Here is a 24,791-nt window from a genome sequence, read left to right as displayed (position 1 = left end):
ACCAGCCCCTGTGATTTTCTCCCCAAGACATAGTAATTAAAGCTTTTTTGAAGGGGGGAGGTACCTTTTTGAAATGGGAGAGGTACGAAACTTTAGATGTGAAGACCCAGGGGGAAAAGGTGGGGTATTTTCCTTTTAGTTTTTGAGGACCTTTAAAAAAAAATTATGACTGGGAAATCTGGGGATGCACTAATAACTCCTGTGAAATATTTTCTTTTTTTAGAATGAGTAAAATGCTTCTTAAGGCAAGATTTTTCACACTCACAATCAGTGTTCCCTCTAAGCTGAGTTAGCATGAGCTAGCTCACAGATTTTTAGCCTTCAGCTCACACATTTTTATCTTAGCTCAGGAAGGACCCTAGAGCACATTAATTTATGCAGTAGCTCACAACTTTAATGCCAGTAGCTCACAAAGTAGAATTTTTGCTCACAAAACTCTGCAGCTTAGAGGGAACATTGCTCACAATGTATAGCACTGAAAAAGGCTCAGGACTTTGCAATTTGTCAAACAGAAAAACTGGGACCGATTTCGCACTCACTTTACGCTGCTCTCATGTTTGTCTTCTCAGCACGGTTTCCTTCCAATTTCCCACTATCTGCCCCAGGGCTGCAGCAAGGATCGGCGTTTTCATGCAGCAAACAGAAACTGGTTTTTAGCAGTTTCTGTTTGCTGCACGAAAATGCTGATCCTTGCTGCCGCCCCGGGGCAGATAATGGGAAATCGGAAGGAAGCCGCACTGAGAAGACGAATGTGAGAGCAGCGTAAGGTGAGTGCAAAATCGGTCTAGGAAATTCTGGGGTATGCTGACAAAACACTATAGATATATACAACACATTCAAGACTTTTTTCTTTTAAATGTAAACAATTTTGGCAACGTTAATATGCTATAATTTAATGACAATACATTATTAAAGAGTTCAAAGTTTTCAACGTTATAAGATTTGGCTTAATATCCAAACACGCTGGTAGTTTTACCCACAGTGACTATGACAGAGTTTTTGTACAAATAAATACACTACTTCATTTACTACTAAGTTTGTTTTCTACCTTCAACTTTTATTTTTTCCTACTTCTCAGATGGCAAAAATTAAACCTACATGTTATGTTGTACCACAGGATGCAGCAATTTGCGAATCTTTGTCAAATATTGAGAATACTTTCAGTTTCCACCCAAATTTCCATTGTTTTCAGAAAAAGCGGAAAAATGTTTTTAAAACAACAACAAAAAAGCCCTCTTTCTCAAAAAAGCCCTCTTTCTTTCCTGGGAATTTTATATCTTTACCTAGAACTGTGCACAGTACTCCCAGTGTGGGCAAACCACAAATGTATCAGTCTCCAAAGAATGCTGATACTTTCATGGTAAACACAGCTGATAACTTGAAGAAGAAGAAGAAGATATTGGATTTATATTCCGCCCTCCACTCCGAAGAGTCTCAGAGCGGCTCACAATCTCCTTTACCTTCCTCCCCCACAACAGACACCCTGTGAGGTAGGTGGGGCTGGAGAGGGCTCTCACAACAGCTGCCCTTTCAAGGACAACCTCTGCCATAGCTATGGCTGACCCAAGGCCATTCCAGCAGGTGCAAGTGGAGGAGTGGGGAATCAAACCTGGTTCTCCCAGATAAGAGTCCGCACACTTAACCACTACACCAAACTTGCTCTCCAAACTTGACCCCAGGCATTCCTATCTTTACAGTCCAGGTCTCCTAATGGAAATTAAGACATTTAGGAATGTGAGATGACAAATATATCTTTTACCTTTTGAAGAAAGTAACTCTGGAAGTTCATGAAGTTGTTGGTTTTCACAATGTTGGGGCAACTTTTACAGCAGAACATGCGGGTGAAAAGAGACTTCATGGCTGGCGGTCCGGTCCATGTGCTCACCATGAAATTTGCAATCTGAATGAGTAGGGCAAAAAAAAAGGAAGCCATATTAATATTGACTTGAGTATTGCTCACACAGTTCCCCTCCCCCTCTTAATCACATTTATTCATCAAAGGGGGTGGTGGGAAGCTGAAGCAAGTGAACAAAACCTACAACCTTTTAACAGATAAAAGATCTTCATCGTGGTCTCTGTGCAGTCACACACATGGGTCTTGCCTTTGGCAACGAAACCTAACCTCGGAGATTCCAAAAGCTCGCTTGAGCGTTATTTTTGGTGCGCCGGCTCATCCTGGGGAGCAGGCACCGACTGCACATGCCTGGAGCGAGCGGAAGGTGCCCCTCCCACTCAGTTTCTTCCTAACGGCCACTCAGACAACACCTTCCTCTTTGCGTTCCTCTTCTTAGTTCGTTCTTCTCTTCATCTCTTCGTGTTCCCTGTGGTATCGTATTCTTCCCTTTTCTTCTCTACTATTTTTCGTCCATATCTGTTTAAAAAAAAAAAAGGTGCCTTATTTCTGCGCTTTTCTTTTCTTTCCCCTTTCCACTCCTCTGTCCGGAGCGTATGGAAGGGAAAACTACTTTCAAAAAGTGCCGCAGCTGTGGGGCTAAAATCCCGTCCACCGACGGTCATTACCACTGCCTTTTCTGCCTTGGGGAAGCCCACAGGGTCTAATCCTGCACCCACTGTGCCAAAAAACAGGTGCGAAAAAACAGGGCCACCAGGCTTCAGAGCTTTCTTCCAGAAAAATCTCTCCGGGCTATGCCCACTTTTAGCAATTCGTCACCTCCCCCATTTTGAGAGGGAGATTCGGCTGCGTCAGCCGCTGTGGCATCGCTAAGAAAGCATAAGTCCGACAAATCTGCTTCCTGCCATTCCGAGTCCAGTCACAAGTCTAAGAAGTCAAATCATCTCTCGGATTCATCCGCTTCAGCTCCCAAAAAACATCGGGAATCTACATCCAAAATCAGCAAGGCTTCTACTAAGTCGACACCTCCAGCTTCGATAGCCTCGACTTCGACTTCCACCTCAACTCCGATGGCATCGACTTCGACACAGCGTACCATCCCAACACCCCTACCTGCAGAACTTGCAGCTCCCACTGATGTCATCACTGAGATGCCCCAACTAACTCGAACCGCAGATGTGATTCCGATCTCATCCAGATCTCCATCGATCCACGGCTCTCTGCCTCTGGATATCCTGGAACCTGACCCCAGGCATCTTTTGGATCTGAACGCATTCCGGGATATAGGGGTTTCTCCCCTGTATAGAGAACCAAACACATGTTGAGACATCGGGGTTTCTCCCCTGTATAGAGAGCTTCATGAGTCATCCACCAAATCTCAACACAGCTTTATCCAGAGATGTCCACTCAATTCTCAACTCAGGACTACAGGGCACCTCTCTCCTACGAAAGGGATCTTCCTCACCGCCGTTCTCAGAACTCCACCATGACTACCACTATCGCTACGACTACTCCTCAGCCTCGAGATCGCCTTCGCCTCGGTACCGGAGGGCTTACAGACACTAATCCAGATCTCCTTCATATGAAAGTTTTCAATGTTTCGGTACCGTGATTAAGCTTAGTACAGGCTCTTAGGAGTCGACATGCTTCTCCTACACATGTTCTTCGGCTCCAAGCCTTGGTCTTGACCTCCGGCTCATAGATCTCCGATCCGAGCTCCTTGTTCACCAATCGCAACGACACCCTCGGCTCCGATCCAGGCCCCTTGCTCACCAGTTGCAACCATGCCCTTGGCTCCCATAGCTCCACCGAAAGATCCCAACAAATGGCTGTCTCCTTTGACTTCGGATCAGCCTCTGCTTCCTCCAGACGTGTCCCAGGCTGGCTTGTCTCAGGCTTCCTTAAGTCCCTCAAGGTGGACAGGGAGCATAGGAAGTAAAGATCCGGCAGGCAGGTTGGATTGTACTAAATCATGCACCACATCAGTGACTGCCGGGGTGTCAGTGAGTTCTAGGTCCTCCGGCTTCTACCACCCTAATTCTCCAGCCTCTCCCAGCTCCGACACAGCTCGCCCGGACTGCCTTTCTCTATTCAATGGCTCTAAGGTCTATCAATCTAATTTCCACCATGGCTGAGGCTATCAATGTCACCTTACCTTCTGACACCCCGACAGTCACTGATGTGGTGCATGACTTAGTACAATCCGACCTGCCTGCTGGATCTATACTTCCAATGCCTCCATTGTGCCAACTCCAAGAAGGTTTGACTCTCTTTATAGAATCCATGCCCTGGATTCGAAGTTTCTCTCCTCTCATCCTGCTCTGAGCTTGATAATTGTACACTCGGCTTCGAAGGCAAAACCCTCTAGACACCCTGATCCCCCGGACCGGGAAGGGCGTAAACTCAACACCCTATCATGGAAGATCTATGGCCTAGCTACCACCAACTCAAAAATCAACAATTATCTGGCTTACCTTTCAGCTTATGTTTTCAACCTTGCCAACCAGTTCACGCCCCTAATTCCTACTTTACCGGACGCTTCTCAAAATCTGGCTCATCAATTGGTTTCAGAACTCTCCAGAGTCAGTAAACAACAGATCAACACCATTCGGCATGCAGTGTCCTGCTCCTCCAGGGTCTTTGTGTCATCAGTAACGCTTCGACGTCATGCATGACTTCACTCAACCAACCTCCATACTGACATCAAACAGAAGATAGAGGACCTACCGTTTGATGGTCAAGGGTTGTTCCACGCATCCATGGACGAAGTCCTCACATCCGTAGATGATGGTCGTAAGTGTGCTAAGCGCCTAGGTGTCACCCAACAACAGCAGCCCCAAACTTTCAACCACTCCCGACCCTGGAAACAGTCCTATCTGAAATGCCAACATTCCCCTAAACAGTCAGAATACTGGCGTCGGAAGGAATCCCAGACCAAACAGCCCTACCAGTCCTACCAGCAAAAGTCATGTTCACAACCAGGCAAGAAGACTATGCCACCCTCTAAGCAGTATCTTTGACTTCCCTCTCCTGCTTTTTCCAGGTCACACAAGGCTTTCCCCGTTCCTCAGGACTTGGCAAAAGATCACCACAGACGCCTGGGTACTTACTATAATTCAGATTGGTTATTCCATAGAGTTCGTATCGCCCCCTCACCATCATCGTTTTATTTTAACATCGCCATCCCCATTGCTCCACAAAGAAATCCAAGATCTCCTTCGCAATGGGGTCATAGAACCCGTTCCCCTCCACCTCCAAAAGATGGGGTTCTAATTCCAGATACTTTCTAGTCCCAAAATGAGACGGAGGCAGACATCCAATTCTAGATCTCAGGAAACTCAACGATCAGATAATTTACAAAAAATTCAGAATGATCTCTGTTCAGTCAATCCTGCCGTTGATCCCGCAGAACACCTGGATGGCATCCCTGGATCTTCAGGATGCCTACTTCCACATATCAATAAGGCCCCAAAATCGGAAATACCTGAGATTCGCCATGGGTCACCACCACTTCCAATATCGAGCCCTCCCATTCGGACTGTCCAAGGCTCCTCGCATTTTCATAAAGTGTATGGCAGTGGTGGTTGCAGCTCTTCATCTCCGAGATAGCACCATCTTCCCGTACCTGGACGACTGGCTCCTGACTGCTCAGTCACCTCAACAGCTCAAACGGGACATTCAAGTCACGCTATCCCTTCTGGCATCCTTAGGTCTGTGTGTGAACCTTGCCAAGTCACAGCTTACCCTACCCAGGGCTTACAGTTCATAGGTGTCTGCTTCTGCCCGCACCTTCATATGGTTTTCCTCCCTCTTCCACGCAGTGTACAAATCATAGCGACTACCACTATTATTTTTCAGTCTCCATCTCAACCTGCTGTCATGTTTCAACGTCTTCTGGGATACATGGCAGCAACTATATCTGTCATCAGATTCGGCAGGCTTCGGAAAAGGCCTCTGCAACTCTGGTTTGTCCGCGCCTTTCATCCTCACAGACAACCTCAAACCACGATTCTCACCGCGCCCAAGGAAGTCCTACTCTCTCTCCACTGGTGGACCCTTCAGCCCGACTTGCTTCAGGGGATGCACATCCTGCCTTTCCCTACTGCAGATGTCACCATGGATGCCTCGAAGAGGGGTTGGGGAGCCCACTTAGAGGACAAGACTGTCAGGGGTCTGTGGTCTCCTGCAGAGAGAAAATTCCACATCAACTGCTTAGAACTAACAGCAGTTCACAGGTCCCTTCAATCCTTCCTCCCTTCTCTAACGGGTCGTCATGTTCAAATCACATCAGACAACATGGGAACCGTCTTCTACATAAATGGGGGGGGGGACGGGGACGAGATCTGTTTGAGTTTGCCGAAGATAAATCCAATATCTTCTTCTTCTCTCCATTGCCCTGTGAAAATGGTGCATTAAGCACAACATATACCTCACTGCAATTCATCTACCCAGAGTGGAAAATACTCTAGCGGACTCTCTCAGCCGGTTTCGACTGGATGACCACGAATGGTCACTCAATCCTGCACATCTTCATCGCATCTTCCGTTGCTTCGGGAGACCCAGTGTAGATGTCTTTGCCACATGACTCAGCACCAAATGCCACTGCTTCTACGTGAGGGGGAGCAACGATGCATTTCTCCACGTTTGGATGGGAGGACTCCATTGCCTGTTCCCTCCATTTCCACTCATCACACGCTCGATCCTCAAGATCGTCCAAGATCAGACAGACTGCATTCTCATCACTCCGTGGTGGCCGAGACAACCATGGTTCATTAGGCTTCTTCAGCTATCACGCCACTCCTATCATTGTCTCCCTATAGTACCCGACCTCCTCGCTCAACATCCGCTAGCTCCAGGCATGCGCAGTTGGTGCCTGCTCCCCAGGGCAAGTCGGAAAGCGTGCCAAAAATAATGCTCAAGCAAGCTTTTGGAATTTCCGAGGTTAGAATCCGTTGCCGAAGGCAAGACCCATGTGTGTGACTGCACAGATGACCACTCGAAGATCATCAGTTACAGGTAAGCAACCTGTTTTTTTAAATCACTGGTTTGCAAAGCTTTCTACCCTGCAGTTGTGCTGCTGGAGAGCTCCTGAACATTTGTTATGGGATCTGCATACATTGCAGAGAATTCTGAGGCACATTCTAGAGCATGTACTCATTCTTGAAACCCTCTGTGGGTTGAATTCAAGGCTCTGGTTATCACCTGCAAAGTCCTTCATGATTTTGGGCCCACATATCATCACTCCTGCTACGCCCCACCGCAACACCTTTGTTCCTTTGAGGAAAGCTTTCTCAAGGTACCAGCCTGCAAAAGGGCAAGACTGACAACTTCCTGCTTATGCACATTCTCTGGGGTGGCTCCCACCTTGTAGAATGGCCTGCCTGATAGTCAGGAACATGCCCCCCCCTTCAATCATCTTGCAGAATATGTGAAACAGACATATTCAGGAGGACATTTTTACAAAGAAATTAGAACAGTTGTATAGCAGAGAAGCACAGAAGGGACAGAGGAGCTATGCTGATCAGACCAGAGGTCCATCTAGTCCAACCTCCTGTCTCATGCCATGGCCACCCAGTTCCTCTGGAGGGCCAACAACAGGGCATAGAAACTGATGTAACTCCACTGCTGTGACCTGCATATAAGGGTGGCATAACGCAGCTGAACATAAAAGCATCCCATTCCCCAAGGCATTAGTCCAAGTCTATTCACAGTTGGACACAAATAAGATCATGAGAACTGGTCTAAACATGAACCCTGGAAGGCTGCTAGAAAGCAAAACACCTGGCTCCTCTAAAGGTACTCCTCCTGCCAGGTAAGTGACATGCATTCCTGCACATCCCAATGTGTAGATGTGCTGTCCTGAAACTTCCTACTCTGAAGTGTAAATATCATCTTTCTGTAAGATGCTTTATGGGTTTTTCCTTGGCTAAATCTCTTTAAATGTAAAGCGATTTCTCTCTGAAAGGTAGATATGTCTGTCACTTATAGTCAGGGCTTTTTTTTTGTAGCAGGAACTCCTTTGCATATTAGGCTATACCCCCCTGATGTAGCCAATCCTCCAAGAGCTTACAGGCTGTTCTTACAGGGTGTACTGTAAGCTCTTGGAGGATTGGTTATATCCGGGGGGGGGGGGGAGGTGGCTTAATATGCAAAGGAGTTCCAGTCCTGCTTCTAGTCATCTTCCTGAGCTATTGTCTTGGTGACCAAGACAACCTTAACTTTGATAACAGCCATCCACCTAGCAGATGCATCCAGGATACACCTCATCAGGGTACCATCACATCTTTTGTTTAAGGAGAGGTAAACCTCACACTTTCTGTGTTAGGCTCACAGGCCCCTCCCCAGCAAAGGTATAAAATGGGCTGCCCCACTCCAGCTCTGTGTGATTCTCCTGGGCGCCATACAGAGTCTCACTCCCAAGCATCTTGTTTGGGTCACTGGGTTGGGTATGCTGGCCTCAAGGACTTCTTCGCATCCGGATTGGTAATTATACCCTAGAAATACCTTATATGTCTCTGAGCTGGCTCCTTTTCCTGTAACCTGAGTGTGGTATTTGATTGCTTTGTGTGTGTTTAATCATTGCTTCTCAAATAAACAACCATTTCCTTATACATTGGTCTCAGTTATTTGAGAGATTTCCTCCTGAAACCAACCTTAATATATATACATTAAATGATCCCTCTGTGCCCTCTTTTGCCAGCCTTGTCTCTTACTAATTCCCCATCCCAATTGAGAAAGGCTATCAGGGTAACACTGAGACCTTCCCATTGTTGCCTCCTGGCTCTGGGATTCAGAGGTCGACTACCTCTGAACATGGAAGTTTCCTTTGGTCATGAAGGCAAGTAACCACTGATAGAAAGATTTGTGGAAGACTGGTCTAATATAAAGAAGAAGAAGAAGAAGAAGAAGAAGAAGAAGAAGGAGAAGGAGAAGGAGAAGGAGAAGGAGAAGGAGAAGGAGAAGGAGAAGGAGAAGGAGAAGGAGAAGGAGAAGGAGAAGGAGAAGGAGAAGGAGAAGGAGAAGGAGAAGGAGAAGGAGAAGGAGAAGGAGAAGGAGAAGGAGAAGGAGAAGGAGAAGGAGAAGGAGAAGGAGAAGGAGAAGGAGAAGGAGAAGGAGAAGGAGAAGGAGAAGGAGAAGGAGAAGGAGAAGGAGAAGGAGAAGGAGAAGGAGAAGGAGAAGGAGAAGGAGAAGGAGAAGAAGAAGAAGAAGAAGAAGAAGAAGAAGAAGAAGAAGAAGAAGAAGAAGAAGAAGAAGAAGAAGAAGAAGAAGAAGAAGAAGAAGAAGATGATGATGATGATGATGATGATGATGATGATGATGATGATGATGATGATGATGATGATGATGATATTGGATTTATATCCCGCCCTCCACTCCGAAGAGTCTCAGAGCAGCTCACAATCTCCTTTACCTTCCTCCCCCACAACAGACACCCTGTGAGGTGGGTGGGGCTGGAGAGGGCTCTCACAGCAGCTGCCCTTTCAAGGACAACCTCTGCCAGAGCTATGGCTGACCCAAGGCCATGCTAGCAGGTGCAAGTGGAGGAGTGGGGAATCAAACCCGGTTCTCCCAGATAAGAGTCCGCACACTTAACCACTACACCAAACTGGCTAAGAAAAGTCCAGCTGGAACAGTATTGTACATATCTACTTCCCTAACCCCCTTTCCTCATTCTATTATCCAACAGTCAGGCATTGCAAGGATAGATAAGTTAACGGTAAAAAAGGTAAAAGGTAGTCCCCTGTGCAAGCACCAGTCATTTCTGACTCTGGGGTGACGTCGCATCACAACATTTTCACGGCAGACTTTTCTACGGGGTGGTTTGCCATCGCCTTCCCCAGTCATCTACACTTTCCTCCCAGCAAGCTGGGTACTCATTTTACCAACCTCGGAAGGATGGAAGCCTGAGTCACCCTTGAGCCGGCTACCTGAACCCAGCTTCCACCGGGATTGAACTCAGGTCATGAGCAGAGAGTTTGGACTGCAGTACTGCAGCTTTACCACTCTGCGCCATGACAGACAACAGCTATTTGCAAACAGCATTTCTGCCACTGCTGACCACTTTGCCACAGAAACCGGATAACTGTCCATAGACCCCTAGTGAGCGGGGGCCCAGGGAACACTATTTAAAATAGAACCACTATTTAAAATGTAAGCACTATCTAAAAACCAGACAGCCTCTCATCACCACAGCTTCTATAAATTGGAACTATAATATGTGGAAACGGTTTGTACTTACAGGACATCTGCAACTAATTATCATCTCACAGTCCATACCTGACTTTACTTGTTCCCTCAATCACCACAATTTACATTTCAGACAGATTTTTTTTAATTTGGTAAGCTACATATTCAGCTTCTACAGAAGCCAGCCGCATAAGAGGTGTTAGTGTTACCCACTTCCTCAATTTATCCGGCCCATAACCTCACTACAGACTTCAGCCATGCCTCAGCCACCCTGAAAGTACCAGACCACCTGATGAGAAAGACAATTCAGAATCCCATCTAGGTTTAAATTATAGTCTAGAGCAGATGGAGGAGCGAAGCAATGTCAGCAATCGGCACAACAGAGACAGAGCTCATTCAAACAACTTTAGGTAAGAAATTCTGCATTATAGAACAGTAAAGTCTTGCAGAAACAAACTGCATTTACCAATAAAGACAGCTGATAAAGACTCTACTGGTTGAGCAAGATCTCACAAAAAGAAACAGGGGGAAAGCTGTGTCCTCCTATAGGGGAGGACGAGGTCTACAGTTCAATTATCTCAAATGATTATGAGAGAAAATGAACGTTTGCCTCTCTGTATAGGAAGATACTGTGACTCAATAGCAGAACATCTACTTGACATACAGAAGGTCTCAGGTTCAACCCTTGGAATCGCCAGCTAAAGGGATCAAGTAGAAGGTGATGTGAAAGATCCTAGAGCCACTGCCAGTCATGGTAGACTGTACTGACCTTCATGAACCAATGGTTTTATTTAGTATATGGCAACTTCATATGTGTTTATATTTAAACACGTGTGTTTATGTAAAAAAAGAGTTTGAAAACTTTCACCTTCGAAGATTAGTAATGCAAAAAAAAAAAAAAATTAGACAAGTTGTATTAATTAATCTATTAATTTTTAAATGCAATAAGAATCAAAACTAAGTATTTTGATACTCGTATTAAAATTGCGTTTGTTCAAATTTGCCACAAGCTCACTTGCCCAACTCTGGGAGAAAAGGCAAGAAACACAGTCAAATAAATGAAAAACAGTGAGTTCCAGGCAAACAGTTCTGAAACATCCAGAGAATTCCTTAAAATAGTTCATCAGAGCAAGCGCACAATCAATGTTATTTTCTAAATGAACTTCTAAGCAATTTCCAAGAAACAATTTTACAAAACATATGGTACTGACAGAATGTATGCTTAAACATAATAAAAACTACAAACTGAAAAAGAAAACAGTATCTTTATCTGCAGACAAAACATCTGCTTTTCTCTCACTGTCTGGGCTGCACTGCAGAACAAAACTAAGTTGCCTATGGAACACCGTGCAGAGTTTTGAGGCAGGAGGTAATAGACAGGAGGGTGTGTGAGGGATTTTTTTTTCAAATTAGGGACTATTGAACCTGAAAAATATTGCTATTTCTTGATATTTTCAAATCCCATCCCTATAGGGTATAATGGAGAATCAATCTGGGTGTATTTGCGGCTCTCGGGGGTCTGTTTTTTGAGGTAGAGGCACCAAATTTTTACACCACTGCCACCACAGCACAGGTTGGCTTGGTGAAGGTGTTTAAAGACGTCTCTTTAAACACCTTCTCCAAGCTGGCCTGTGTCATCGTGGTGGTGGCATGATTCGGCAAGTAAACGCAGGAGGTATTTAAAGAGAGCCAATTTAGTGTAGTGGTTAAGAGCAGCAAACTCTATTCTGGATTCCCCACTCCTCCACATATAGCTGCTGGGTGACCTTGGGTCAGTCATGGTTCTCCCAGAGCTGTTCTCTCAAGAATAGTTCTCGGAGAGCTCTCTCACCTACCTCAATCTATGTAGGGTTAGCAACTGTAGTTTCAGAAATTCCTATATATCTGGGAAAAATGCCTGGGGAGGGTGGAGGGTGGGGATGGGAGAGAGTCAGTTTGGTGCAGTGGTTAAGAGCGGCGGACTCTAATGTGGAGAACTGAGTTTGATTCCCCACTCCTCCACATGCAGCCAGCTGGGTGACCTTGGGTCAATCACAGCTCTCTCAGAACTCTCTCAGCCCCACCTACCTCACAGGATGGCTGCTGTGGGGAGAGGAAGAGAAGGAGATTGTAAACTGCTCTGGGACTCTCAGTGAAGGGCGGGGTAAAAATCCAACCACCACCACCTCCAGTGCCCAGAAGAAGAGTCGGATTTATACCCCAGCCTTCAATTGGCTTCTCAGAGAGGCTTACAATCGCATTTCCTTCCCCTCCCCACAATAAGCACCTTGTGAGGTAGGTGCGAGCTGAGAGAGCTGTGACTGGCCCAAGGTCACTCAGAAGGCTTCTTGTGGAGGAGCGGGGAACCAATCCTGGTTCTCCAATTATAGTATGCCACCATTAACTACTAGACCATACTGGCTTCTCTGCAAGGCTAAACGTACAGGCTCATGCTGAATTCCCTTCGCTGAAAAAAGGGGCAGTGGTGGTGGTGGGAAAGAACCAAGAAGGCTGTAAAGCTAGAGGTGAAAATTTACCACTTACCCAGATTTCCAAGACACCCAAGAATTTCTCAAAGAAACAACACACACATTTTAGCTGTCTGTTACTGTTTTAAAAAGGAAAAGGGGGGGGGGGGGAATCCTTAACCACAAGGATTAATGAAAACGAGGAAACTATTTTAACATCAAATATCTCCGTTTCAGCAATTATGGTGAACGGTACCTCTAATGCCCTTTTACAAAACGATGCGGTTTTCTTTTCAAATTGGTCATTTCCGAGCACTTGGTAAATACTTCCATAAGGCTGGATCGGACAGCAATTCCATTCGGGAGATGTGGCAGAGTTTTGACTGTTACTGATAGCCGATGTGTTAAAAATGAACAGAAGTTCTGCACTCCAGTTCTGGAATGTATGCTGGTTTTAAATTCAAGTCCCGTGACACCTTAGAGACCAACAAAAGTTTCAGGGCACAACCTTTCAAGAGTCAGAGTTCTACTGTGTCTGACGAAGGAAGCTTTGCCCTCTTGAAAGTTACACTCCGAAACCCTGGTTGGTCTCTAAGGTGCTACAGGACTCGAATCGAACTGTTCTAATGCAGACCAACACAGCTGCCCTCTGGAACCATCTTCTGATTTTAAAGCCACTAATCATAAAGCGAGGGCCAGTGTGCAGTATTGGTCAGTGTGTTAAGACCAGGACCAAGCAGTTCTGGGTTCAAATTCCCCAATTATCCATAAAACTCACCAGCTGACTAGTCACTCTGACTCCACCTAGTTTGTATAACCCTTGGAACATAGCCTCTGACCTTACACCTACCTTGATCAATTCTGGACCATGAGGTGAGGCACACAATAAGACACTGGATACAGTATGTGTGCCCTTGATTAAGACATAAGGCTGTAGAATAAAAGGCCTCAATCATATCTTTAAGCCTTTGTCACTTCATTAAATTTCCTTGTGGTCCAGCATTGTTCTATGGTTTTATTGTATTCTGTATTATGAGCCAATATACGTGCACTCTTTTCTGACCTCTGAAGAAGACCAGACTAGGTCAAGTTAAGTTAAGTGGGTTCCCATTGTGGTTTTATGACTGTACAAAGGATAGAGGCTAATGATGTGCCCCTAAATGCTTTCAGCTTTCTATAATAAATACATGTATGTTTGCTTATGATTTATTGTACAGTTTGCTTTTAATGTTTGGCCCTTTAATGGCATATCCACCTCACAGGGTTGCTGAGAGGATAAAATGAGGGAAAGAAGAACCACATCCACGTCTTTTTGCTTCTTATGGGAAGGTCAGGACAAAAATGCAATTCAGAGCATGACCTCCTATACCAACTTCTTCCTCCCATGCTATCCAAAAATGCCTCCCGCAATACGGCTCCTGGGTTTCCCCCATTCCTTAGGAGCAGCAAGGTGGGTGCAGTTTGGGCTACCACAGGAGGGATGTGGCAGGGAAATCATGCTTTCCTGCATTGTTCTTTCACTGGGGATCCAACCTAATGCTCATAATCCAGAGACAGATCTTTATACACCTCCTTATGATTTTTCTTGTAACAGCAGATGACCCCACACACACAGTCTCTGGCACTATTTTTGAAATTCCCACAAGCTACAAAAGCTGGTTACCATATTACAGGTGCACATGATGATAGGACGACCAGAGTATGGCAAAACACAACATGTACAGCTATTTGATAGCAGCAAACAGGGGTGGAATCCTAGCAGGAGCTTCTTTGCATATTAGGCCACACCCCCTTGATGTAGCCAATCCTCCTGGAGCTTACAGTAGGCCCTGTACGAAGAGCCCTGGTAGCAAATCTTATTCCTCATGATGTATGTTCTATGTATATATAACACTGTGTATATTCTTATTTTGGTTTTAACGGTTTTGGGGGAGGGGACAAATGAAGTCTAAGAGCTCTAGAATAGCAGCAACCTTCCTTTAAAAGCCTGGAGACAATTCACAACAACTATTTGTGTAGGACAGAAATCGCTCTGCTGTTCCAGCTGGAAGCTACTCTTGTGGGGGTCAGTTCCAGTGTTCCCTCTAAGCTCAGTTAGCGTGAGCTAGCTCACAGATTTTTAGCCTGCAGCTCACACATTTTTGTCTTAGTTCCAGAAGGATGACCTCAGAGCACACCAATTTATGCAACAGCTCACAAATTTAATGCCAGTAGCTCACAAAGTAGAATTTTTTGCTCACAAGACTCTGCAGCTTAGAGGGAACATTTGGTCAGTTCTGCCTTTCTCTGCAGGGAACATCAAGGGCTCGGATCTGACTCAGGTTCAACAGGACACCTGGGTCTGACTCTGCGAAAGCTCCATGGAAGTCTCTGAACCTGCAAAGGCATTTAACAGAAGACCAAGGTGGCCATCTCTCACCTTTGCGAGACAGAAGCATGCCATTATTCTCACTCGGTAGAAACACTGCTCTTGTTCGAGGATATCAGTCAGCGCGAGCCGTGATGCCGGAGTGGGAAACTTCTGCAGAGCCAAAATGGATTCCTCCTGGGCAACCACGTCTCTCTCGTATCGGAGCTGGTACTGCCACATGAAGTCAGCCTGTTCAAATTCTACCTTCCTTAACACAGACATGTCTGGGTCTATCCTTATCCAGAGCAAAGGGGAGTCAGCACTGAAAAAAGAGAATAGCAAAATTTATGCCGAGGAATAAAATGTAACAGAGGCACGCAGACCAACAATAACATTTTAATGTAGTGTGACCAGGGAGCCCTAAACTGTAAACCTCTCGTTCTCTAGATGCATGAGGCTACAATTTTACTCCTGGGACAAGCTTTTAACTGCAGCAATGTGCTTTTGGGGGTGGCGTCTTCCCAAAGTATTTCTACACCAGAGCACTCTTGTTGAAATCCTCTCTTTGTTGACTTTCATAAGCCTACACTTCTTCCATGTGCAGCACCCTCCTTTCTGGTAAGCAGGAGGAAAAAAAGTACATCCTAGCAGGTAAACTACTGCTGGAGCCGGGGGAGAGAAGTCTTGCAAGTTTCCATATCCAGATGACTACTGCTGGTTTGGGACCAGTATCAGTCAATCTTACTTCCTTAAAACAATCAAACACAACACAGGAACAGCATATTTCTTTTCATGAAATAACTTACTCCATAGCAGAAAGATCCATGTCTACTTCTTCTCCATTCATTAGTGGGATCTTTTTCTTCTTATTCCTTAAAAAAAGAAAGAAAGCCAAACATGTATTTTTTTTTCCCTTTCTGACCTCAGCAAGCATGGATTAAATAATGTTTCGATACACTGCGCGATGAAAAAGGTTAAGTCCGAGTCACTGAGATTTCATTTAACTGGAACAGATACCCCAGGCCGTTTCTGTCAATGATCCTTCAAAGATTCATGGCCTCCTGTCTTCTAGAATCATAGAGTTGGAAGGGACCTCCAGGGCCATCTAGTCCAACCCCCTGCACAATGCAGGAAACTCACAAATGCCTCCCCCTAAATTCACAGGATCAGCATTGCTGCCAGATGGCCATCTGTCAACCCTGCTTAGCTTCCTAGCTCTGACGAGCTCAGGCTAGTCAGGCTGCTGCTATCCCTGTAACAGGGATTCACGCCTACGTGATCAACTGAGGACTCGATTCTTGCCCATTAACAGTATCAACGAAGCCACCACATGGCTGCTCCTTTCCAGTCCACCACAGTCACATTAGAAGCCCCAGGACTCATGCGAAGAAGCCATGCTACAACTTCTTTGCTACAACACCACTACCCGTTTCCACAGGGCTACCTCAAACATGACCTAGTAAGCATGGTGGCTCCCATGTGACATAAAAAAGGGGACCAAGACAGTGGAATTGGGATATGGTAGCTGTTCAAGTTACATGCTCCGTAAGAATACTCTTACAAACGGCCTAAAGTTCTAAACCCTACCGTCTGCTCTTTGAGTGGCAGGGGATGTCGTGCTTAAGGCTGTTTTCTTCTATTTGCAGAGTATGGTTGAAAGATCCGTCAAGCTCTTGCACTGTCACCTTCAGAGGGCCCTTGGAAGAGATTAATTTACCATTACCAGAACATGAAGGAAGAAGAAAAAGAAGATAAAAGTTTTTTATACCCTACTTTTCTCAACCTTAAGAAATCTCAGCTTACGATTGCCTTTCCCTTCACCTAACAGGTATCTTGTGAGGCAGGTGGGGCTGAGAGAGCTCTGAGAGGCCTGAGGTCACCCAGCAGGCTTCATGTGCAGGTGTGGGGAATCAAACTCGGTTCTCCAGATTAGAGTCCCCTGCTCTTAACCATACCACAATGCCTCTCCATACAAACACCAGCTACAATTTATGTAATGTGATTTGTTTTCCAAGGTATGTAGCTTGAACTAACCTCAAAGCACCTTTTCTCAGTCACCCTGTGAGGTAAGTCAGGTGAAGATAAAGGGGTTTGCCCAGATCCATCGTGTGATCTTCAAGGCTGATCCGAACACAACATTCACATGCCTAATGTTCAGTTCACCATACTATCTCAGCTCTCTTAGGAGAACTCTGTGGGGTCAACCATCTTTGGCACAACCCATTAAACTGTATCAGAAAAAAACCCACAACAAATCAGTCTTCATGACTCATTAGCTGCAGAGAGATGTAATCACAAAAACATGAAGGAAACCAGGAAACCATAAGTTAAACTGAATTCCTTATGCGCTCATCAGAGTTCTCAAGAGCTGATGTAACAGCTGACAAATAATTTGGAAAACATCAACTGGAAATTATGTCATCTGATTTCAACAAAATTGCTATTTAATATGCACTAATGCCAATGCAATCAAATATTTAAAGTAGCTGAAGGCTACTGACTCCCCCCACTTGTCATGCCCCAGTTTAGCTCAGAGTTTCAAAAAAGTTGCCTCCGCCCCTTATTGAATGGTAGTAAAATAACAAAAAGGCTAATTGGCCCATAGATGGGTACAACAAAGGAGAAGTTTCAATAAAAAAATTGAGAGAACTGAACTTACCACATATTTCTGAGTCCCAGGAGATGTATAGTCCTGCTTTATTTCTAATTCCAGTACATTTCGTTTTCTGTTAAATGCAAAACTTCCATAAAACTTTACCACGCCACTCTGATCTCTAATGAACAGAATAGGATAATAACCATGTGTGTTTAGAAGTCACTTAAATTCCTAAGCTTTGTAATCACAACCGTGAGCGCCTACAGCACGTTAAGACTCCGTATTTACATCAGGCTCACGTGGCAGAATTTTCCAGTTGTTCATGCGATTCAATTTGCAATTTTTGGCATAGCGTGAATGAAGGAGATTGTAACAAAGCACACTTTAATAGCCTTTATAATAATAATAACAATAAACTTTTATTTATATCCCGCCCTCCCCGCCGTTTTGTTTATAGTATCAAAAGGTCACCAACTTTCTGGATTTGCTTAGTTATTTGCACTTCAAATATTTTAACAGGAAGTAACAGATGCTGGTAACTTGATGTGGTCAAGAACCCTGATCCGTAGACTCCCAGGGATGGGTAAGACATGAGTGTTCACTACAAAATCACCACCTTTGAATAGAAGTTTACTGCAGGTAAATTTTCACCGCACCCACATTGCTTTTTCAATATGGTCGACTCACGAGGTCAACTGTGAGCCATCAAGGATGAAGGCAGTGAGCATCTTCTCTCACAGGGAGAAGGTCACCTGCGCTATCTTCCCATGTCATACAAGGGAGACTGTATAGAGCAGGGTCTTCTAAGTGGGCACTAGGACCACAGACCTCTGTTCCACGAGGATAATTCTTGGCTAACCAACTCCTTGCTTTGAGAGGACTGATGAAATCATCCTAATATGTGAAGTCTTTCGGTTGAATGGATCTTGGTATAAACTGAATGCATGTTCATAACTGCTAATCTCTGTTTGATGTTTCTGCCCCTCAAAGCTAAGCTTCTTTTTTTTAGTCTGTTCATTTGTTTTTTGGTTGGTTTTCTTTTCTTTCTTTCAGCTTGCTTTGTTTCAGCTGACTTCCCTCGCTGTTTATGCTTAATGCAATTTAAGCTGTAATTTTATTGACTTGACTGTAAAATGTCATTTGGCTGAGAAATTGTTGCTCATTCCTCACTACCAGCTGCTCCGCCCCAGGGTTTCTGCTTTCCTTGAAGCAAGCGACCGATTCCTCACTAGTCACTGCACAGCCGCATTTTGACTCGCAGCTCCCTCCAATTTCCCTCGCAGTTCCTGGATCTCCAAAAAATAAAACCAAATCACCAACGAGGGAACTGGAGAGAGCCTCAAATCAAAATGTAGCCGTGCAGCGATTAATGGGGAATTGGTCGCTTGTTCTGAGGAAAGCAGAAGCCCAGGGGCGGAGCAACTGCTAGTGGGGAATAAGTATAAGATATGCTTCCACACATGAAATAGGTTCTACAGTTATCTCACAGTGGTTCACGCTATTCTGAAGAAATCCAAACATTGCTGGAGAATGTACCAAACTGTGGTACATCTTCCAGATAAGACTCGTAGTTCCAAAATTCCTTGTTACACAGTTTAGATATAAATTCAACTCGAGTTGCTGTACGTTTTTCAGGCCGAGTGCAACACTACAGATTGTTGTCATCTCCTGCAAAGAGCCCCGTGGCGCAGAGTGTTAAAGCTGCAGTACTGCCGTCCTAAGCTCTGCTCACGACCTGAGTTCGATCCCCGGTGGAAGCTGGGGTTTCATGTAGCCGGCTCAAGGTTGACTCAGCCTTACATCCTTCTGCGGTCGGTAAAATGAGTACCCAGCTTGCGGGGGAGAAAGCGTAGATGACTGGGGAAGGCAATGGCAAACCACTCCGTAAAAAGTCTGCCGTGAAAACATTGTGAAAGCAACATCACCCCAGAGTCGGAAACGACTGGTGCTTGCACAGGGGACCTTTCCTTTTCCTTTCCTGTAAAGAAGGATTTACAGAAACCTAACTTACACAAAAGAGACCCGGACCACAACAACTGGAACAGAGCTATAAACTTCAACAAACTTCTGAACAATCTCAAGGCTTCTTTGTATGTTCCAGTGTACTCATTTAACTGGGCCACGAAACAGCTACTTTTCATCTTCACGGTTAACTAGCTCAGAGCTAGAACAAAAAGGATACACCCATTGCTTTATTAATGGCTGGATGTCTTTGCCAGAGACGTTGGAGATGGATTTCAAAAACCCAGATGTGGAAACCAGCATCTGACTCCACATATGAGACTGGAACTTCTGGGATGAGGCGGTGCTGGCTAGACTCAACAGTTTGTTGAAAACCTACAAAGAAAAATTAGCCTCAATCTGTACTCGCAGCAGATCTTAAATCTTTTAAAGCAATATTAAAGGCATTTGGATCATGCAACGCAAACAGAGTTCATTTTAAAACAAAGCCAGAGAGGATCCTAGGCGGTCCCGACTGGCAGGGAGAGGAAGGTTTCAAACGACATCTCCTGGGAGCGAACCTGAACATAAACTACTTGGAGTCGTGTATCAGAAAACACATTATTTCAGAAGCGCCCAGTACATGACCTGCATAATCAAACATTTTGCTGCCAGCCAGAGACCTCTGGGAGCTCACAGCACAGTTGGCTCCAACATCTTGTATTCAGAGAAAGGCTGCCTTTGCGCATGGAGGTTTCATTTAGCTATCACGACTAAGCACTGACAACCCCATTATCCAGCAGCTTAATAACTAGTAAAGCGTGCTGCTAAGGGATTACAGTACCATCCTGTGCAGAGTTACTCCTGCACACAATTGTACTGCATGATTGTTAAAACTGTTTCTTGTAGAGGGTGGGGAGACAGAGCAGCTCAAGACAGGCAACACATTGAATTGTTTAAGCCACTGGTGAGTACCCTTGTTTTTGTAAGCGATGGCCTGATTCCACAGCCAGCTATTCAAGAGGAAACCTAGTTTTCCAGGCGTGGTTCTAACTGGCCCCAAGCCACACGGGTCAGTTATGCAAACAGCTAACCAGGCAAAGAGGTGCTTGGGTTCTCTGGGCTCCACGGGGTTGCCTTAGGGCAGCATGACACGTTGACATCAGAGAACCTAAGAACGTTTTAGGCCTGGGTAAGGAGACCATTTAACAAGCCCGCATATGCTGCTCCCAGCCCACATATGCTGCTCCTAGTTATCCAAAGGAAAGGCAGGGTACAAGTGGAACTAATAAATCTTCCATGGTTCGGGCCAGTGCAGATGTAAGGATGGCTTTCTCTTGCTCGTAGTTAAGATGTGGGTTGTGTGAACCCCTCCCCCCACACACATGTCCTCTCTGGAACGAACACCCACCCTCCTGCCTCAACCATGGGTAAGTGAGATCTTGACACCGAGGCTCACCACAGAGAGAGACAGGTTGCTTACCTGTAACTGTAGATCTTCGAGTGGTCATATGTGCGTTCACACTCATGGGATAGAGCTAGGGTTGCCAAGTCCAATTTAAGAAATATCTGGGGACTTTGGGGGTGGAGCCAGGAGTCTTTGGGGGTGGAGCCAGGAGACATTGGGGGCGGAGCCGAGAGCAAGGGTGTGACAAGCATAACTGAACTTCAAGGGAGTTCTGGCCATCACATTTAAAGGGACTGCACAAATTTTTAAATCCCTTCCTTCCATAGGAAATAATGGATAGGGGCACCTTCTTTTGCGGCTCATAGAATTGGACCCCCTGGTCCAATCTTTTTGAAACTTGGGAGGTATTTTGGGGAGAGGCACTAGATGCTATACTGAAAATTTGGTGCCTCTATCTCAAAAAAACAGCCCCCCCAGAGCCCCCGATACCCGCGGATCAATTCCCCATCATTCCCTATGGGAATCGTTCATAGAGGTGCATGATGGCTCTGTGGGTGGGGCCTCCCCCGCCGGCCAGCTGGCTGGGGGAGGGGGAAAGCCTGTAAAACCGGGGGATCCCCCTCTGGGACCTGGGGATTGGAAAGCCTAGATAGAGTGCCCGCGCCGATCCCCAAATCGGTACCTAAAAAGCCCAGGATTTTTTCGCGCTCGGCACCAGTGGGCATACGCAGGCATCCCAGTACACATGCTCACCGGTGCCAGCGCGAGGATCCCGCCAGTTCCTTCCTGACCGCTGGAAGCCCCTACCATAGGGAGACCGTCAGCAGTGGGGAAGGAGGGCGGGTAGTGTGAATGCACAGATGACCACTTGAAGATCTACAGTTACAGGTAAGCAACCTGTCTATCTTCTTCGTGGTCTCTGTGCTTCACACTCATGGGAGATTAGCAAGCAAGACATACCTGGAGGCGGGAAGACAGTCAACCAGAAGAGACAGCTTGCAGCACCACAGCTCCCAGACGAGTCCTCTGCTGAGCATGCACATCCAGAGCGTAGTGCTTCATGAAAGCATGAGGAGAGGACTAAGTGGCAGTCTTACACATGTCCATCAAGGAAACAGCCTTCAGGAATGCCACCGACGTCACCATCGCTCTAGTAGAGTGTCCACTAATGGGTCCAGACAACGGCTTCTTCGCCAGCAAGTAGCACAGTTTAATAGTCTCAGTAAGCCACTTCGAAAGCCGCTAAGATGAAATTCTGGAACCCAACTTAGGAGCAGCATAGGAAACAAAAAGATGCTGGTCCTGATGGAAACTCCTAGAATGACTCAAGTAAAAAAGTAACGCATGCTTAACATCCAAAGCGTGCCACCGACATTCCTCATCCGAGGAAGGCGTGGGATAAAATGTAGGTAACCAAACATTCAACTTAAAGTGAAACTGGGAAACCACCTTAGGAAGAAAAGAAACATCAGGAGCCAATGACACTCCAGACTCATGAAAAACTAGATATGGGTGGTCACCACGCATAGCCATGAGCTCCCCTACACAGCGTGCCAATGTGATTGTCGCCAAAAATGCAGTCTTCCAGGATAGAAGCTGTAGGGAACAGGTTGCTATTGGTTCAAAGGGACACAGAGTCAACCTGTCCAATACTAACGGCAAATCCCACAACTGTGGAGGTGATCTAGATGGAGGATGCAATCTGACCAGTTCTTTTAGAAATTTCTTCGAATGAGGATGAGCAAAGACTGATTGCCCCTCAACAAACTCATGGTACGATGATATTGCTGATAAATAAATTTTAACAGAAGAAAAGGAAAGTCCAGCATCCACCAAAGACAACAGAAAGTCAAAAATCACCAGTAGACCCACCCATTGGGGTGAAACTGTAGGGTCAGCCAAAAACTGAAGAAACTTCCCCCACTTCCTGTCATAGGAAGCTCGGGTAGACAACTTTCTACTATTTAGAAAGACGTGTTGGACTCTGCTGGAAAATTCGCAGGGTCGATGAACCACGCCGTCAGCTTCAGATGAGGCACATTGTGATGAAACACGTGTCCTTCCTGGGCTGACAGAAGGTCCGGTTCCGCCGGGAACTGATAAAAAAACCCCTCACTAAATGAAGCAAAATCGGGAACCAGTTCTGCCGAGGCCACCACGGTGTCACTAGAATGCAACTCGGTTTCTCTCTCGCTATTTTGTTGAGCACTTTTGTCAGCAGCAGAAGAGGCAGAAATAGATACAGGAACCAACTGTTCCACGGGAACATCAGGCCGTCTCCCAATGACTCTGGATCCGGGCCCCCCCGGTGCAGAACAGGGGACACTTCCGATTCCTGGCTGTGGCAAAAACATCCACCTGAGGATACCCCCAGAGCTGGAACACAGGTTGAAGGAAGTGCCACTGCATCTCCCATTCGTGTGGAGATGCTGCTCCTCTGCTCAACAAATCCACCTGCAGATTGAGTAGTCCTGGAAGGTGCACAGCCTTTACATAGATGCCATGCTCCAGGCACTCCATCCACAGTTCTAGTGCTAGCGCACAGAGCCACCGGGAGACTGTCCCGCCCTGCCTGTTGACAAAACAAAGGGCTGTAGTATTGTCCGTCAACAGGGCCACAGCCTTCCCCGCCACCAGAGAACGGAAGGACCGAAGGGCAAAATGAATTGCCAACAGTTCTAGATAGTTTATATGGCAACGAGTCAGCTGTGGAGGCCAAGGACCCCCCAACACAGAGAATCCATGTAAGCACCCCAGCCCCATAAGGACGCATCTGTGGTGATCGTAACTGTCGTCACAGGCAGATGGAAGGGGGCTCCCTGACCGATGTTGTCTCTGGATGTCCACCATTCCAGGGCCCGAAGGATTGAGGGTAGAATCATGAACCTCTTTCGAGATGAGTCCCATAAAGGCCGAAACTTTCTGAGGAACCAAAGTTGAAGCCCCCTCATATGCAGTTTCGCAAACAGCAACACACTGGTAGTCGCCGCCGTCAGCCCCAGCATCCGCTTCAGCTGTTGTGCTGTGCCCCATTTCCGGCTTTGGAAAAGATGAATAAGATTGAAAATGTCCATCGCTCTCTGCTGAGGCAGAAAAGCACGATGAAGGTTTGTGTCCAGCAGAGCCCCGATAAACTGAACTTTCCTTGATGGTATGAGATGGGACTTTTTCATGTTGACCTGCAGACCTAAGGTGTGAAGAAGACGAAGAGTGGTTGCAATATGGCCGGACAGACGCTCTTCCGAATCCGCCACAAGCAGACAGTCGTCGATATACAGAAAAACGACCATGCCTTGAAGCCGAAGACATGCAGCTACCACGCTCATCATCTTGGTAAACACCCGCAGTGCAGTACACAGGCCAAATGGAAGGGCTTTGAACTGGAAATGGTTGGAGCCTATCGCAAACCAGAGGAAATGCCTGTAAGCTGGATGGATGCTGACATGGAAGTAGGCATCCTTGAGATCCAGCGTTGCCATCCAGTCCCCTTGGTTGATGAGGGGAAGGATAGTTTGCAGAGTAGACATCCTTAATTTCTGGTACACGATAAACTTGTTCAGATTTCGAAGGTCCATAATTGGTTTCAATCCCCCATCTCGTTTGAGAACCAGGAAATAACGAGAATAGAACCACCACCACCACCCCCCATTCTGGCTGCTATCGGGACCAATTCTATGGCTTGTTTCTGCAAGAGGGAAGGAGATGTGGTAACAATCACTGACTAAGAACCTGAACAAAGTCTATCTTGTAGCCTTCTGCTATGATGGAGAGAACCCATCTGTCTGTGGAGATGGACTCCTAAACCGGTAGATGGTGATGGAGGCGGATATGGTAAGAAAGAGGGGCGACGGTGTGTACGGCAGAAAAGTCAAAGGCCCTGCTTCTGAGGGCGGGAGCCCTTAGATTTGTTGGTCGCAGAAGGCGCAGTGAACCTGGACTTGTTGTTTCCCCAATAAGGAGATCTACTCTCTGTCTGAGAAGAGCGAGGTCTCCCTGATTGGTCAGGGGAA

The 24,791-nt window shown here is 46.1% G+C and overlaps 1 protein-coding gene across 1 annotated transcript in view; it reads right to left on the bottom strand.

The window, feature by feature from the left end:
• TAF2 (TATA-box binding protein associated factor 2) overlaps positions 1–24,791 on the bottom strand; it is an 89,434-nt gene that overhangs the window by 39,424 nt on the left and 25,219 nt on the right. Inside the window, exons 12-17 of the mRNA XM_060243270.1 lie at positions 19,615–19,769; positions 17,496–17,610; positions 16,424–16,533; positions 15,643–15,708; positions 14,906–15,158; positions 1,760–1,900 (exon numbers count right to left, since the gene is read on the bottom strand). Of these exons, the coding sequence (XP_060099253.1) occupies positions 1,760–1,900; positions 14,906–15,158; positions 15,643–15,708; positions 16,424–16,533; positions 17,496–17,610; positions 19,615–19,769 (840 nt within the window). The remainder of the gene's footprint in view (positions 1–1,759; positions 1,901–14,905; positions 15,159–15,642; positions 15,709–16,423; positions 16,534–17,495; positions 17,611–19,614; positions 19,770–24,791) is intronic.

Source organism: Heteronotia binoei, chromosome 7 (assembly GCF_032191835.1).
Source record: "Heteronotia binoei isolate CCM8104 ecotype False Entrance Well chromosome 7, APGP_CSIRO_Hbin_v1, whole genome shotgun sequence".
NCBI lineage: Eukaryota > Metazoa > Chordata > Lepidosauria > Squamata > Gekkonidae > Heteronotia > Heteronotia binoei.
Note: the sequence above shows the minus strand (reverse complement) of the source record. Positions and strands in the feature narration are given on the sequence as shown.